The sequence below is a fragment of the Chiloscyllium punctatum genome, chromosome 1, assembly GCF_047496795.1.
Source record: "Chiloscyllium punctatum isolate Juve2018m chromosome 1, sChiPun1.3, whole genome shotgun sequence".
Classification (NCBI taxonomy): Eukaryota; Metazoa; Chordata; class Chondrichthyes; order Orectolobiformes; family Hemiscylliidae; genus Chiloscyllium; species Chiloscyllium punctatum.
Genome location: NC_092739.1, coordinates 30,467,218 through 30,482,345, shown reverse-complemented (window position 1 = coordinate 30,482,345; position 15,128 = coordinate 30,467,218). Strand labels below are relative to the sequence as shown.

The following is a 15,128-nucleotide window of genomic DNA, read 5'->3' as shown; positions in this document are numbered from 1 at the left end:
AGAGATTTTCAAACTAATTTAGGCTGAAGGTGCTTATAGTGGCAGGTCCCAATTCTGAAATTCTGGCTCTGCCTTATAAGGTTTCCCCCCTGAGACCAGATCTAGGCAAGAGAAGCTACAATCAAGCACGCATGAGCTCTCCAGAGCAATTACAATGGATGGTGAGGAATTGTTGGTGAAATTGAGTCACACACCAGGAGCACAGATACAAAATGGCCAGTATCTCTAAACAGACCTACTCAAGAATGACAGGCACAAAAGAAACATTGCGAATGTGTTGTTGTCATTTGTATAGTGTCACAGGTTCACCAGACTAAAGGACTAGTGAGCTGACTGTGGAGATCTATTTTGAGCGTCAGCAACATTTTGCAATTGTCTGTGTCTTGTGATGATGAAAGGCTGGCCATACTAGCTTCACTGTGTGAAGATTCTGAGACAACATACACCAGAGACACATGGAATCACTGAGTGCAGAGCCAGAGCTCCCTCATCTGTATGATGGGCAGGGAACTTGATGAAGTCGAGGAACATCCAGCTGACTGTGTGAAACTCGCACATAACAGCGAGCGCCACTGATTCACACTCTCTTCCCCACAGATGAGGGGAGTAGATGGAAACAAGTATTCATGTTCGATGGGCAGTCTCATCTTAATGCTGCCAGCTGGTGTGCTCCGTGAATAAAGGTGTCAAATCTAATGTTCTATCACCACCACAGAAACAGTCATTAGGATCTTGCCTGAAATACTTGCTATGAATTGAATTCTTGATGTGGTCGTGACAAACGATGGACCTCAGATTATTGATGAGTCTTTTAGGCAATTAGCAACCAGTTCGAGATTTGAACATGTAACAAGCTTGCCAAGACACCTGTAAGTCCAGCTGCGTCCACATGGTTAAATTTCTTTTGAAGGTAAGTGCTGGCCTTTGTAGGGCCTTGTTAAGTTCCTGGTCCACCCCTCCCCATTGTGCCTGATTGCCATCTGAATTGCTGATGGGTAGAAAATTGAAGACCCAACTCCTTTGCTGTCAAGAAGGTTGACCCCACAGTTGAGCCCATGTGACCACAAGATATTTGTAAAATAAGCACAGTCTTATCAGGAGCTATAACAATCATGTATAATGGGCCTAAGGCAATGAGTATGTGTAAGGAACCTCCATAGGAAAGGTACAGTTGTCCAGGAGTCAATGGATGAATATAGATCATGTTTGACAAAGGATCAGTTAGACTCAAAATGTCAGTTCTTTTCCCTCCTTACAGATGCTGCCAAACTTGCTGAGATTTTCCAACATTTTCTCTTTATTGGTTTCAGATTCCAGCATCCCCAATAATTTGCTTTTAATATAGATCATGTGTTGCTCATATTGTTGAGGGGGGTGTACTGACGAACCAAAGGAAGTTTGCTCACGTAAAACAATTGACTGCTAATGCTTGAATGAGATGAACCGAATGAGGAGTGTCATGTCGGTAGGGTTCACAAACTAATCAGATCAAAATCAGAATTAGGTCTGCAGTTCTCCACCAATATGCTTATCGATCTTCCAAATCCAAAGAGAATGGATTCCAGAAGAACTTTCAGATGTACAGTATATATGAATTTATTAGTGGGGTTAGTTGCAGGCGTGGCAAATAGTTAATACAGTTACATGCATAGATCTATAATTTTTAACTGTGGAACACAAACCTAAGGGGAAGATGATTTATAAGGTACTGAAAGGATTAATGTTGAGCTGTACTGAGCTCTACGCAGTTTGGTGAAGTCACCTGGTACTTGGTTGGATACAGACGAGCTCTGCACACAAACCTGAAGGGACCAGATATATTCTGTGCAGTTCCTAAGAATACTTAGCCTTTACACCTTGCAGGTTAATGTAAATTGTACCTATTGCAATAATGCAGTAACTGCCTTATGTTCTGTCTATTTAGATTCACCAGTGCTCTGTCCTCTATCCTAATTAGCAGGCCCAAGTCTAAAAAGAGGATTGGAGAAAAGAGGTTGCAGATAACCGACCACCCAAACCTGAAAGCCACATGCTGGCAGCCATTGTATCTGAAAGTACAACAGTGTGGACCATTTGTAAGAAGTCCAGCCAAGGCTCTACAATGCACATTCAAGGCACTATACCCATGCTATCTAGAAGGACCAAGGCAGCAAATGTATAAGGGTAACAGCACCTGCAAGTTCCCAACTAAGTTGATTTGGACTGATGTCACCATTCCTTAACTGACACTGGGTGAACATCCTGGAACTCTCCTCCTAATCACACTGTGGGTGTACATAACACCTCTTTGTCAGCAGAGGTTCAAGAAGCCCGTCTTCTTGAGGGCAGTTGGAGGGAGGAGTAAATTCTGACCTCAGTTCAATATCTTTTTCTCTCTTGCATTTTTTCCCAATGCTAATGTTCTATGCAAATAACAAGACAAGCCTGGCACAGTGACACTGACTGAAAAGAAGTGACGAAAACGAAGTTGAAAAAGAGAAATTTGAATCCACATGTCAACTATTATTTTGCATACATCTGCATCTGAATGGTGAAGAAAATGGAGAACTGATATGTTTTTTAAAATAATACTTCAATTTGACAAAGTGCAGTTGTATCCTTTAAACAATTTTTTGTTCGTCTTGTTCATTAGCTGCTGTTCAGTATTAGTCATGGTTGTATCCATGGATTAGTTGCAGCATTTTTGGACTAAATTGGAAATACTGATGTAAGTTGAAACATTTACCTTTTGGGCCTTATGGATAGGAATATATTGACTGGAACCTGCAGCAAGCTGTTAGCAAGGATGTGTCAGGTCTTTGTGTCTTAATAAAGAAACTCCAGTCTTCTTACACTTATGCAGACTCTCTAACAAAATAAGCGCAAGAGTCTGAGCTCTGGATCATCCTGCTCTGATGGAAATTTTAAAAATATGTTCTGCTACTGGTTACATCATTTTTAAATCTGAGGCAACACAAAATTAAATTGCTTTCCCTTAAACCAACAAAGAGTGACAAGCTGGAAGAACGTTAAATCTTTCTTTGATCTTGGGTCTAATTAATTTTATTTCATTTGAAATGCTAATATTGTTAGCAGGGTGTCAGCCAGTACGTGCGTAATATCTGTATGATGACTCTTTGCAGCAAACACATTACATATGCACATGTTTTATGTGATTCCGATTTGGGAAGAATTGACTCAATTTGCTAGTCTTCTGCATGATGCAGGCATGCTAGGCTTTGCTGTGCATTATGGAAAATCAGACTGCAATATGTGCCAACAGTGGGGCAGCATGGTGGCTCAGTGGTTAGCACTACTGCCTCATACCCAGGTTTGATTCCAGCCTCATGTGACTGTGAGGAATTTGCACATTCTCCCCATGTCTGCGTGGGTTTCCTCCAAATTTCCTCACTCAGTCCAAAGATGTGCAGGTTGGGTGGATTGACCATGCTAAATTACCCTGTAGTGTCAAGGGGTGTGCAAACTAGGTGGATTATCAATGGGAAATGTGTGATTATGGTTTCTGGGTGGGATGCTGTTCAGAGGTTGATGTGGGCTGAATGGCCTTGTTTACACCCCCCCCCCCCCCCCCCCCCCACTGTAAGGATACTATGATTCCTTGATTTACCTTGACTGAAATTGATAAAATTGCCCCAAGTACACAATCACAGACTAAAGATATTGTTGACTCACTGAACCACAGTTCACTAATACTGAGGGACATCAAATGGAACGGGAATCTCTTGCTCTAGTCCAATATAATGTGAAAAATGACTTTGTGTTTTACTGGTTTTTTTAACATGGTTATTTTGTTTAGATAGCGTTTTAAAAGGAAGTACAAGGCAAACATCCTATATCCTTGTCTTGAAAGGCATTTGAAATATTTGATGAATCTTTCAGTTGGATGAATTTGCTACAGACATATTTATTACATAAATAATGGAAATGGCCTTAAGATTATTGTAGAAATTCTTATCTAAGGTTTTTAGTTCACAGTACAATAATTGATGAGGATTGCATTCAGAATCAGGACGACTAAGGATGTTTAATAAATGTGAGCATTCCCATGCTGTGCACATTTCAAGACCAATAAAGTGGCCATGTTCAATATTAGTTAGCTAAGCACAGAAACACGATAATGTGTGTTAATCGCAAACAACAGCAGAAAGGACCTCCTGTTTAACTGCATTCTATATCATATGAGTAAAGCGGCGATTTGACCAACAAGTCTGCACCAACACTCCAAAGAGACTCAGCCCCCTACCCTGTCCCCATAACCCTACATTTCCCATGGCTCATCCACCTAGCCTGTATGTCCCTGGACACTAGGCAATTAGCATGGCTAATCCTCCTGACCTCCACATCTTTGCACTATGGGAGGAAACCAGACCACCCAGAGGAAACCCATGCATACATGGGGAGAAGATGCAAATACCACACAGACAGTCGTCTGAGGTTGGAATTGAGTTTGGGCCTCTGGTGCTATGAGGTTGCAGTGCTAGCCATTAAGCCATCATGCTACCCCTGTATCTGTCAGATAAATGTGTCTATCAGAGAGGCAAATTTCACAGACTTTGCAAGATAAATTGTTTCCTCTGATTTCAGTAAAAGGGCATAGAAATTGTAATTTGCTCAGTGGTAACTGCCTCCAGTTTTTGCGAATGTTTAATGGGTAATTTTTAAAATTTGTGTTCCTATCATAAAGCATCTTTGTAGGGACTCGTGAGGAATTGAAACACTTGCATACTTATCCATTTATTAATCAGAAAATTTATGCTGGGAGTATCAAAAATTATCCAACCAATTTTATTCAGTTTAATAAACAAACAGCTAATTGTGAATAACCAGATGTAGGATCAATGATGATCTGTCTTCTGAATTAACTTGGGAGGTAGCACTTAGGTGAGCACTTTGGTGATAGCAATCACAATTCTGTTATGTTTACTTTAGTGAAAGATAGGGATAGGTGTATACCACTGGGCAAGGGTTACAGCTGGGGGAAAGGCAATTATGATGCGATTAGGCAAGATTTAGGAAGCATAGGATGGGGAAGGAAATTGCAGGGGATAGGCACTATCCCTAGATGTGTCCTAGATAAGTATGTACCTGTCAGGCAGGGAGGAAGCTGAACAGCGCAGGAGCCGTGGTTTATGAAGGAAGTGGAATCTCTGGTCAAGAGGAAGAAGCAGGCTTATGTTAGGATGAGATGTGAAGGCTCAGTTTGAACGCTTCACAAGGTAGCCAGGAAAGACCTAAAGAGAGAGCTCAGAAGAGCCAGGAGGAGACATGAGAAGTTGTTGGCGGATAGGATCAGGGTAAACCCTAAGTCTTTCTATAGGTATTTAAGGAATAAAAGAATGACGAGAGTAAGATTAGGACCAATCAAGAATAGTAGTGGGAAGTTGTGTGTGGAGTCAGAGAAGATAGGGGAAGCACTAAATGAATACTTCTCAACAGTATTCACTCTAAAAAATGATAATGTTGTTGAGGAGATTACTGATATACAGGCTACTAGACTGTGTGATTGAGGTTCACAAGGAGGAGGTATTAGAAATCCTGCAGTGTGTGAAAATAGATAAGTCCCCTGGGCTGGATAGGATTTATCCTAGGATCCTCTGGGAAGCCAGGGAGGAGATTGCCAAGCCTTTGGCATTGATCTTTAAATCGTTATTGTCTACAGGAATAGTGCCAGAAGACTGGAGGATAGCAAATGTGGGTCCCCGCTTCAAGAAGGGGAGTAGAGGCAATCCTGGTAATTATAGACAAGCAAGTCTTTCTTCAGTTGGTAAAGTGTTGGAAAAGGTTATAGGAGATAGGATTTATAATCATCTAGAAAAGAATAATTTGATTAGGGATAGTCAGCACGGTTTTGTGAAGGGTAGATCATGCCTCACAAACCTTATTGAGTCCTTTGAGAAGGTGACCAAACAGGTAGATGAGAGTAAACCGGTTAATGTGGTGTGTATGGATTTCAGCATGGCGTTCGATAAGGTTCCCCACAGTAGGCTATTGTACATAATACAGAGAATGGGATTGTAGGAGAGATAGCAGTTTGGATCAGTAATTGGCTTGCTGAAAGAAGACAGAGGATGGTGGTTGATGGGAAGTGTTCATCCTGGAGTCCAGTTACCAGTGGTACACCGCAAGGGTCGGTGTTGGGTCCACTGCTGTTCGTCATTTTTATAAACTACCTGGATGAGGGCTTGGAAGGGTGGGTTAGTAAATTTGCAGACGATACGAAGGTCGGTGGAGTTGTGGATAGTAACGAAGGAAGTATTAGGTTACAGAGAGACATAGATAAGCTGCAGAGCTGGGCTGAAAGGTGGCAAATGGAGTTTAATGCGGACAAGTGTGAGGTGATTCGCTTTGGTCGGAGTAACCGGAATGCAAAGTACTGGGCTAATGGTAAGATTCTTGGTAGTGTAGATGAGCAGAGAGATCTCGGTGTCCAGGTACACAGATCCTTGAAAGTTGCCACCCAGGTTGACAGGGTTGTTAAGAAGGCATACAGTGTTTTAGCTTTTATTAACAGAGGGATGAGTCCCGGAACCATGAGGTTGTGCTACAGCTGTACAAAACTCTGGTGTTGTATTGTGTATTGTGTACAGTTCTGGTCACCGCATTATAAGAAGGATGTGGAAGCTTTGGAAAGAGTGCAGAGGAGATTTACTAGGATGTTGCCTGGTATGGAGGGAAGGTCTTACGAGGAAAGGCTGAGGGACTTGAGGTTGTTTTCATTAGAGACAAGAAGGTTGAAAGGTGACTTAATAGAGATATATATGATAATCAGAGGGTTAGATAGGGTGGACAGGGAGAACCTTTTTCCAAGTATGGTGATGGCGAGCACGAGGGGGCATAGCTTTAAATTGAGGGGTGATAGATATAGGACAGATGTCAGAGGTAGTTTCTTTACTCGGAGAGTAGTAAGGGTATGGAATGCTTTGTCTGCAACGGTAGTAGATTTGCCAACGTTAAGTACATTTAAGTCGTCATTCGACAAGCATATGGATGTACATGGAATAGTGTAGGTTAGATGGGCTTCAGATTGGTATGACAGGTCGGCGCAACATCGAGGGCCAAAGGCCTGTACTGCGCTTTAATGTTTTATGTAGGGGCAACAGTACCTAGCATCCTCATGTAGTTTAAGATGGCGATTGTCCAATTCTGCATCTGCAATCCCAGAGTGAGTAATTCAAATGTTATTCTGTATCAGATCTATCAACTAAGATTAATTTCTTCTGATATTAGGGAGGTGACAATAGTAAATTGAGTCCATTTCTGGCAACATGGGGGTCCAGTTGACTTCAGATGAAATAACTGCTCTCCTGGATTTTCTCAATAAAAGCGCTGATCAACATTCCTTCTATAAGGATCGAGATCTTTAGGAGATCGGTGCTTTAGATTAGATTACTTAGTGTGGAAACGAGCTCTTTGGCCCAAAAAGTCCACACCGACACTCCAAAGAACAACCCACCCAGACCCATTCCCCTACATTTACCGCTTCACCTAACACTACGGGCAATTTAGCCTGGCCAATTCACCTATCTTGCACATCTTTGGATTGTGAGAGGAAACCAGAGCACCTGGAGGAAACCCACACAGACACAGGGAGAATGTGCAAACTCCACACAGACAGTTGCCTGAGGCGGGAATTGAACCCAGGTTTCTGGCACTGTGAGGCAGCAGTGCTAACCACTGTGCCACCGTGTCACCCGTAACTTTATTTCAAGATCAATTTGATTCAGCCATCTATTATGAGCAAGTTCTGTTTGCATGTGACAACATTTTCATAGTCCCAAAATGTAACATTATCTTGTACACATCCATTGCATCTGATCACACTTTTCGGCTCTTATTTTACCCGTGGTCCTAATCACATTTTTTCTGTTAACTAACACTGACACACTGTTGGTTGTACAGAACTTAATATTGCTGAGAAGGACGAACATGTTGCAAAAGTTCTTGATGAGTGCTGGCAACGTGGCTCTCTTTTCAGCACCAGTCACCTTCTGGTTTGCAGGTTTTGAAACAGTGGGTTCTGCAGCTGCTGCAAGCCTTCCTATTGAACCTAATTTTCTCACTTGTTCCCCATTAACAACGTAGAGAATTAACAATGCTGCAGCACAAGATATCATTGAAGCTCATTTACCTTCACAATCACATATTGTATAGACTCCCACCAGGGCACTGCATATTTAATCAACTCAGGAAAAAAAATATGAACAGCAAAAATGGATTACAGGAATTGAGCAAATGCAGAAAATTCTCCCTGAATGAGAATGGTGGCTGATTAGGACTGTTGGGCTGAAATTGTTTATAAAATGGCAGAAATCAACACTAATATAACCTCTTTGTCAGGACAGACCATGCTGCAACAATTTACCATGATTGCTCCAGAAATGATGAAATTTGCAGCCCATTCAACGAGGTTTTGCAAGTATAGCTAACATCGAGGATTAGAAATTCGTCTACCTTTTGAGGTATGCAGGATGAACTGTTCTGTTAAAGGCTAGTTTGTTTACATTATATATTTTGGGACAACTGACTATATTTCTTTGGTTCTTTTAAAATTCCCAACAGAGACTTGTGATATGCTTGCTTTCCAGAGAACACCATCTGGCTGCTTCACATTGCACTCAGTAGGTTTATGCTCATGATAGTGACAGTTTGCTGCAGTCTACTTTCTTTACAAATCAAGCGCCTGTAGCCTCAGCATGGTAATGCATTCGAGGCAAAGTGCAGTATTGTAAAAAAATTCAAAATTCCTCTCTCCGAATGGAAAGAAGGCTAACCTGTAGTTTTTGGACTTTATTAGATGGCATCATTTTCCTCGTTATGCTTCTGGCTGATACCAGACAAGTCAGATCGCAGATTGAAGTCTGGATTGAGAGTTCATATTTTGCTTTGTTAGAAATTAATTTGTTTTTGACCTGTGCTCTTAATTCTTGTAGAATTGCTGTCACTCTGCTTAGATCTGCTTAAGTGATGCATACTCTATACATTGGTTAGCAACATGATCCATTGCTATTTTTTAATGTTGGTGGATATTTTCCTGGGCCACTTGTCTGTATTACTGAGCCCAGTCTAGCTTTCTCTTAGTACTGCTGCTAAAGCACTTCAAATACTGAAAGACCCAGCAAGACCTCTTTGTTAGTTTATGGTAGCCAATCGAAAGTAGGTTGAAATGCTATTTGTGAAAGTGCAGTGCATTAACAAAGGAATGCTTTTGAGAAGCAGATAAGATCTGATATAGGACTGCCACCACCATCTGGAGGATTTCCTGAAGATCTAGAAGTTGGAAAATCTTGGATTCTACCAGTAACTACTAATAACCCAAATGACCATAATATATTGTCTTGGATAAACCCTCAGGATCAAGGAATGACTTATTTCCACTTCAGTTTGCTGACGATTGCAGTGAAGAATCTTCAGATTCTGCCACATGCAGAGCAGGGGTCTTCTCGTGTTTAGTACCTTCTGAGACAAACATTCACATTCTGGTCCCTCACAAGTCGGAGGTTCCCCAGGGCCCAGCAGGATGTTGAACCTCTTCAGGGTTGAACACATCCCTGAAGTATTTCGATTGTCTTGCTGGAAATATCCTTCCACAACTGAATCCTGAGTAGGGTGGCTGGTTTGGGAGGCTGCTGTCAGGACATGAGCTACATGCTCTTCCAGTCAGATTTGGGTTCTAAACTATTAAGGCCATGTCGTAGGACAAGTCAGTTTCGAAGAAGGTGCTCCAGTTGGATAGCATTTCCTGGCTCTGGATTAAAAGGGCCTTGTAAAGGCACTGCTCCAAGTACTTCTCTGGAGGTGCCTAATGTAGATTGTCCAAACCTCTCTGGCATATCAGAGGGTAAAATTCACTGCTGCCTAGTGAACAGATTTGCGATTTTGATCCTGCAGTACTTTTCCCCTCAGATAGTCAAAGGCTGAACTGCCACTTTTGAGACGATGATGAATTGTCATTTGTGCCTTCATGGAGATGAGGCTGTCGAGTTGTGCATGTCATCATTGATCTTAATTTGTGTTGTGCTATACGAACTGGTTGAAAGAGACTCTTAGTTTTCCACATATTTAAAGAAGGAACCAATTTATCAAATAGTTTGTAGATAAGGCCTGGAGCTTAGGTTTTGAGTGCACAGATGAGTGTCATCAGTGAACTGAAGCTCTATGATCTGAGGCTGAAGAAATTTTGCTATTAGATTGAAGGTGGAATAGTTTCTCATCTGTTGATTATCTTCTTGAATGTGGGTAATTTGCAGTATTGCAGTGCGAAAGGTTGGGAAGGAAGAGAATTGTCGAAATGAAGTCACCTTGTTTGATCCTCATCTTCAATAAGATAGAGTCTGTCATGGTTCCTCCCACTGATGAGGACAAAGACTTTCTTGGCTACACACAGAAATTTGTCGTCATCATTCTCTACGTACTTCATGATGCCAAATTTCTATGGGCAAATTTGAGGAGGATATTTGATAATACTTGTGTTTTGAGAAGATTTGTAGCTCAGGTTGAGGTTTTGGATGTAGGTTTGCTCACTGAGCTGAAAGCTTCATTTCCACACATTTTGTTACTTTACTAGGTAACATCTTCAGTAGACCTCATGTGAAGCAATGCTGAAAATTCCTGCTTTCTATTTATGTGGTTGAGAGTCAAAAGTTTCTTTGTGAAGTTGAAAGAGACCCCACGCAGCAGTTGGTCTTGAATGATGCTGAATTACCACAGGACGAAGATTGTGTCTGAGGTTCCTCTCGATGGTTGAACTGTGTGTGAGAGACTTGGAAAGGAGTTCTTTGGCCACTGAGAGGAGGTGCTTTTGGGGGATCCTTAAATGCCTAATTTCGTCTGTGGCAGACAACAGGAAAACTACAGAATTGAGCTTGTCTCCCTTCTTGAAAGCAGTCACTATATCTCTTGGATCCCCTGGTAGCAGATGAGGTATATGAGGTTGTGCAGCTGTGTTTGGACATTTAGAATCCCTCAATCCAATTACTATTTGGTTCAACTGCTAGTCTGATGTTAGTTTCCTCGTCTGCAACCTTTTATATATTACCTTTTCGTATACTTCATATACTTTTTGAAATTTTGTTTTCATCTTTGAACTGATCACCACCTGATTGAAACATCCATTATCTGGTTGAACTGCAAGTCCTGGTGCCATTGGAATGTTTTTGAGGGAGCTTTCAGGCTCATCCATCAAAGGAAAGCGGTGTTATTCATCTGGGTTCACACTGAAGCTCAGTTCTCTTTTTTTGTGTTGTTAATTTACTCCCCTTTCACAAATCAAGTTATAGCAGGCAGTGACATAATACCGTGGGTGAGAGAAAAATATCATTTTGCAGCATTCATCTTTTCTTTGATCCCACCCTTCAGGTAGCTGGGGATCTACAGGTGGGATATGACTGCACAGTAGCAGTGGTTTAGCTCTGCAGTTTGTCACTTGTGTAATGAACTGCCCAAAAAATGTTGGCCTGTACTGTGAAACCTCAGAGTGTGCACTTCATTCATTCAAGGACTTGAAAAATAGCTCTGTCGCCTCCACCCACCCCCAAATCACCACCACAACCCCTCCACCCTCAAACCACCACCACCACCACAAAACGCTTGTTATGTTCAGATGAAAGTTTGGCGAAACATTGAACTCCAGAAGGGAGTGGGTTTGGGTCGTGGCAGTCTTAAATAATTAAAAAGTTGATGAAGTATTAACAACAAATTCACTCCAGTTAGGTTTGGAGTAGAGAGGCACTCTTGCACTGAGGAGATTGATTGATTAATTGTTTTTATTTAAATATTTTAATCAAAATGTATGCCTGAGATTTTCAATTTTAGCCTGGTGTCTAAAATGATGTGAGGACTACTAGACTCAAAAATTGAATTCCAATGCCTCTGATTTTCCCCCCAACACTGTCAGGCTGTCATCTTTAATGTTCCAATCCCTGCCACTAACTTCCTTGTTATCTTCAGTGCAATCTTTCCTGTTCTCTGATCCTCAGCTGTGTTAAAGGACCAGCTCCTTGATAGACCAAGAGGGGTGCCTGTGGCTAGGAAATGGAGGCAGAATTGCAAATCAGGTCCTGGCATTACATTAGCAGGTTATGGGGGAAGCCATTTCTTCTGGGTTTCTCCACCCAGGGCTGTTCATTTTGTGGAGAGAAAGCAGGCCCAGTGACCCTTCAGAAATGCCAGACGTCCTGCGTTTCTGAAGCTGTCTCTGTTTCAGATTTCCAGCATCTACAGTGCTTTTTGTTTTCCATTAATTCTGTATCTGTCTCCACAGATATAGAATGTTCCCAGCATTTTCCCTTCCTTTCAGTTTGGTCTTGACTTTCTGTAAATAGTATGCATCATCAAATACTTTGTGTAAGTAGTATGTCCATGCTCAAAGTGGATTGTGTTATTTGCTGCATTGACTGTATCCATAATACTTCAAAAGACATTGGACCATTGATAGTGAAATAAGTGGACAATGAATGAGCAATACATGTATATTAAAATAATGTAGTTCAATCAATTGTTAGTGGTAGCGATTTCAGTATTACATTTGGGGTGTTTTTACTGGTCTTGTATATACTAATGTCTAAATTTGCACACAATATTTTTGTGTGGTGCACATTTAATTTCAAATGTCAAAGAATCGATGTGTTAGATTTTGTTTTTCTTTTTCAGTTCGCCTCCATGATAGCATATCAGAGGAAGGATTCCATTACCTAGTGTTTGATCTGTAAGTAATTTTCATCTTTGATCATTGTTCCACCGTTACAGCATTGTAAAAGTAACTTTTCGAGTAGAGCAGTTTTTACTATGCCCGCAATTGCTCACAGGTTTTATGGAGCAATGATTTTGACAGGCAGTTTAAAGCATAGTAACATTACATAATGATAAAAATTGGTGCAGAAAAGCACACCATAAAAGTTGAAGTGCGCAGTGTTTAAAATCAAGAACTGGTGTTCTTTGACAACAGCACGCAGGGCAGATATGAAGTAAACAGTTTGCCTGTAATTGAACATCGTATACTATGTGTTTGGTGCATCAATCGTATGTTGAATTATATTAGATGCCATGTCAAATGCTAATTGATGTGTTCTCAATCCGTTTGGCTATGTATTTTGCCCATTTATGAGATTGAGATTATTAGTGGATAAAACCAGAGCGTGTATCAACAATGGTGTTAGCCCACAAGACTACAGTCTGAATTTTTACTTAGTTGGGCTAACTGAGCAACCAACTGGCAGGTAGGAGCTCAACTCCAGGACTCCAAGCCCCATTCTTGACACCAGTAATTCTCTGAAGGCAACAAACCCACATTCCTGCTGGATGGGTGGGGGTGGTGAGTGGATAAGCACTCCAATTCAGTTTGTTCAAACATCTATCTTATGAGGGTTTGAAGTTTTGGTTGTTGAAACTCTAAGGCATTCATATGGTTCATGAGGCCCAACCATCTATTTCTGATATAATTCCAAGGTGTCCCATGAGGCTAGAGTAGTTTATTAGCTTGGATAAAGACTTTACTGATCAACAATGCAGGGAGTCAGTATAAATGGGTCGTTTTCTGGTTGGCAAGATGTAACTAGAGGGGTGCCACAGGGTTTGGTCCTCAGGCCCAACTATTTACAGTCTATATTAAGGAATTGGATGCAGGAATAGAAGCTACCATATTCAAATTTGCAGATGATACTAAAATAGGTGGGAAAGTGAGTTGAAATGAAGAAATAAATATACAAATGGATATGTATAATAAATGGGCCAAAACTTAGCAGATGAAATTTAACCAGGTTATGTGGGAAATTTCCATTTTAGTCAGAAGAATTACCTAATGCATTACCTAAAATAAGAGAAACTTCAAATTGCTTTGGTGCAAAGAGATCTGGGCGTTCTCATGCATTATTCACAGAAACTAATATGCAGGTACAGCATGTAATAAGGAAGGCAAGTGACATTTTGGCATTTATTGCTAAATGAATAGAGTTTAAAAGTAGGGAAGTGTCCCTACAGCTTTACCATACATGGAATTTGCTTACAGTTTAGGTCTCTGAGGGATGTAGTTCCATTGGAGGAAGTTCAGAGGAGGTTCACTAGTTTGATCCCAGAGGTGAGGGTTTAATATTTTGAAGAGATATTGAGCAGTTTAGGCGTGCACTCTGGAATGTAAAAGAATGAAAGCAGATCTCATTGGCGTATATAAGATGCAGTCAGTGAATGATGAAGTAGACTTAAAAAAAGATGTTTCCTTGTGTGGGGCAATTTATAACAAGGTTATTGTTTTAGGATAAGGGGCAGCAGATTTACAACAGAGATGAGGAGAAATTTCATCTTTCAAAAGATTGTGAATCTGGCATTCGCTACCCTAGGTGGATGAATGGACATAGGTAGATTTTTAGTTATTAATGGCTTGTAAAGTTGTGGAGAGCAGGCAGGAAAATGGAGTTGAGGCTGAGATGAGATCAAACCGTTATCATATCAAATAGTGGCTCATGCTCACGGGGCTGAATTGCCTACTCCTATTCTGGTTCTTATGTTCTTACTCTCTACGGATGCTTGGCTGTCATTTAAGTTTCTCTGTTGCAATTATAGAATGATTGGATAGAATCATACAGGTATGATTCAGTTACAATTTTAAAGACCTATTGTTTGGTCTTATTACATATATAAATTCTGGGTTCCTTATTTGCATTGGACGTGTTTTTAAATATTTTGCATTGTGATAACCCCCTCCTGCCAGCTAAAATCACAAATGTGTGAATGTGTCACAGAAGTTTGTAAAGGTATGAATTCCTGTATGGTCATCATGGAAAAGTCAAAAATGTATGCAGACACAATCATCATTGTGGTTTTGCACTTGTAGTACATAGCCCGTAGAAAGTCTTTAGTGAATATATTAAAAAGCATATAATAATTACTTGAATTTTTGCAGTATTATTTGTTGTTGCTATTATTTAGGGTGTTTAAAATTTTCAATACTTTGGATAAAATGTGTGTTATGTAAGTATTCAGTAAAAGCATTTTGAGCAGTTTGTAAGGTCCTACTTGACAGATTGCACATTTAGTGAGACCAAACAAAATCCTTAAATGAACATAACTCTGGGAGTTTATATTTATGTAGCACTTTTAAATGACTTTTTGACGGCCCATGGTGTTTTTTAGCCAGA

At 40.7% G+C, this 15,128-nt stretch overlaps 1 protein-coding gene across 27 annotated transcripts in view; it reads left to right on the top strand.

Moving 5' to 3' along the window:
* The window catches only part of LOC140486400 (calcium/calmodulin-dependent protein kinase type II subunit delta), a 310,372-nt gene that overhangs the window by 152,274 nt on the left and 142,970 nt on the right, over nucleotides 1-15,128 (top strand). For all 27 annotated transcript variants that reach the window (XM_072586248.1, XM_072585963.1, XM_072586856.1 and 24 more), the window contains exon 4: nucleotides 12,649-12,703. In XM_072586248.1, the coding sequence (XP_072442349.1) occupies nucleotides 12,649-12,703 (55 nt within the window). The remainder of the gene's footprint in view (nucleotides 1-12,648; nucleotides 12,704-15,128) is intronic.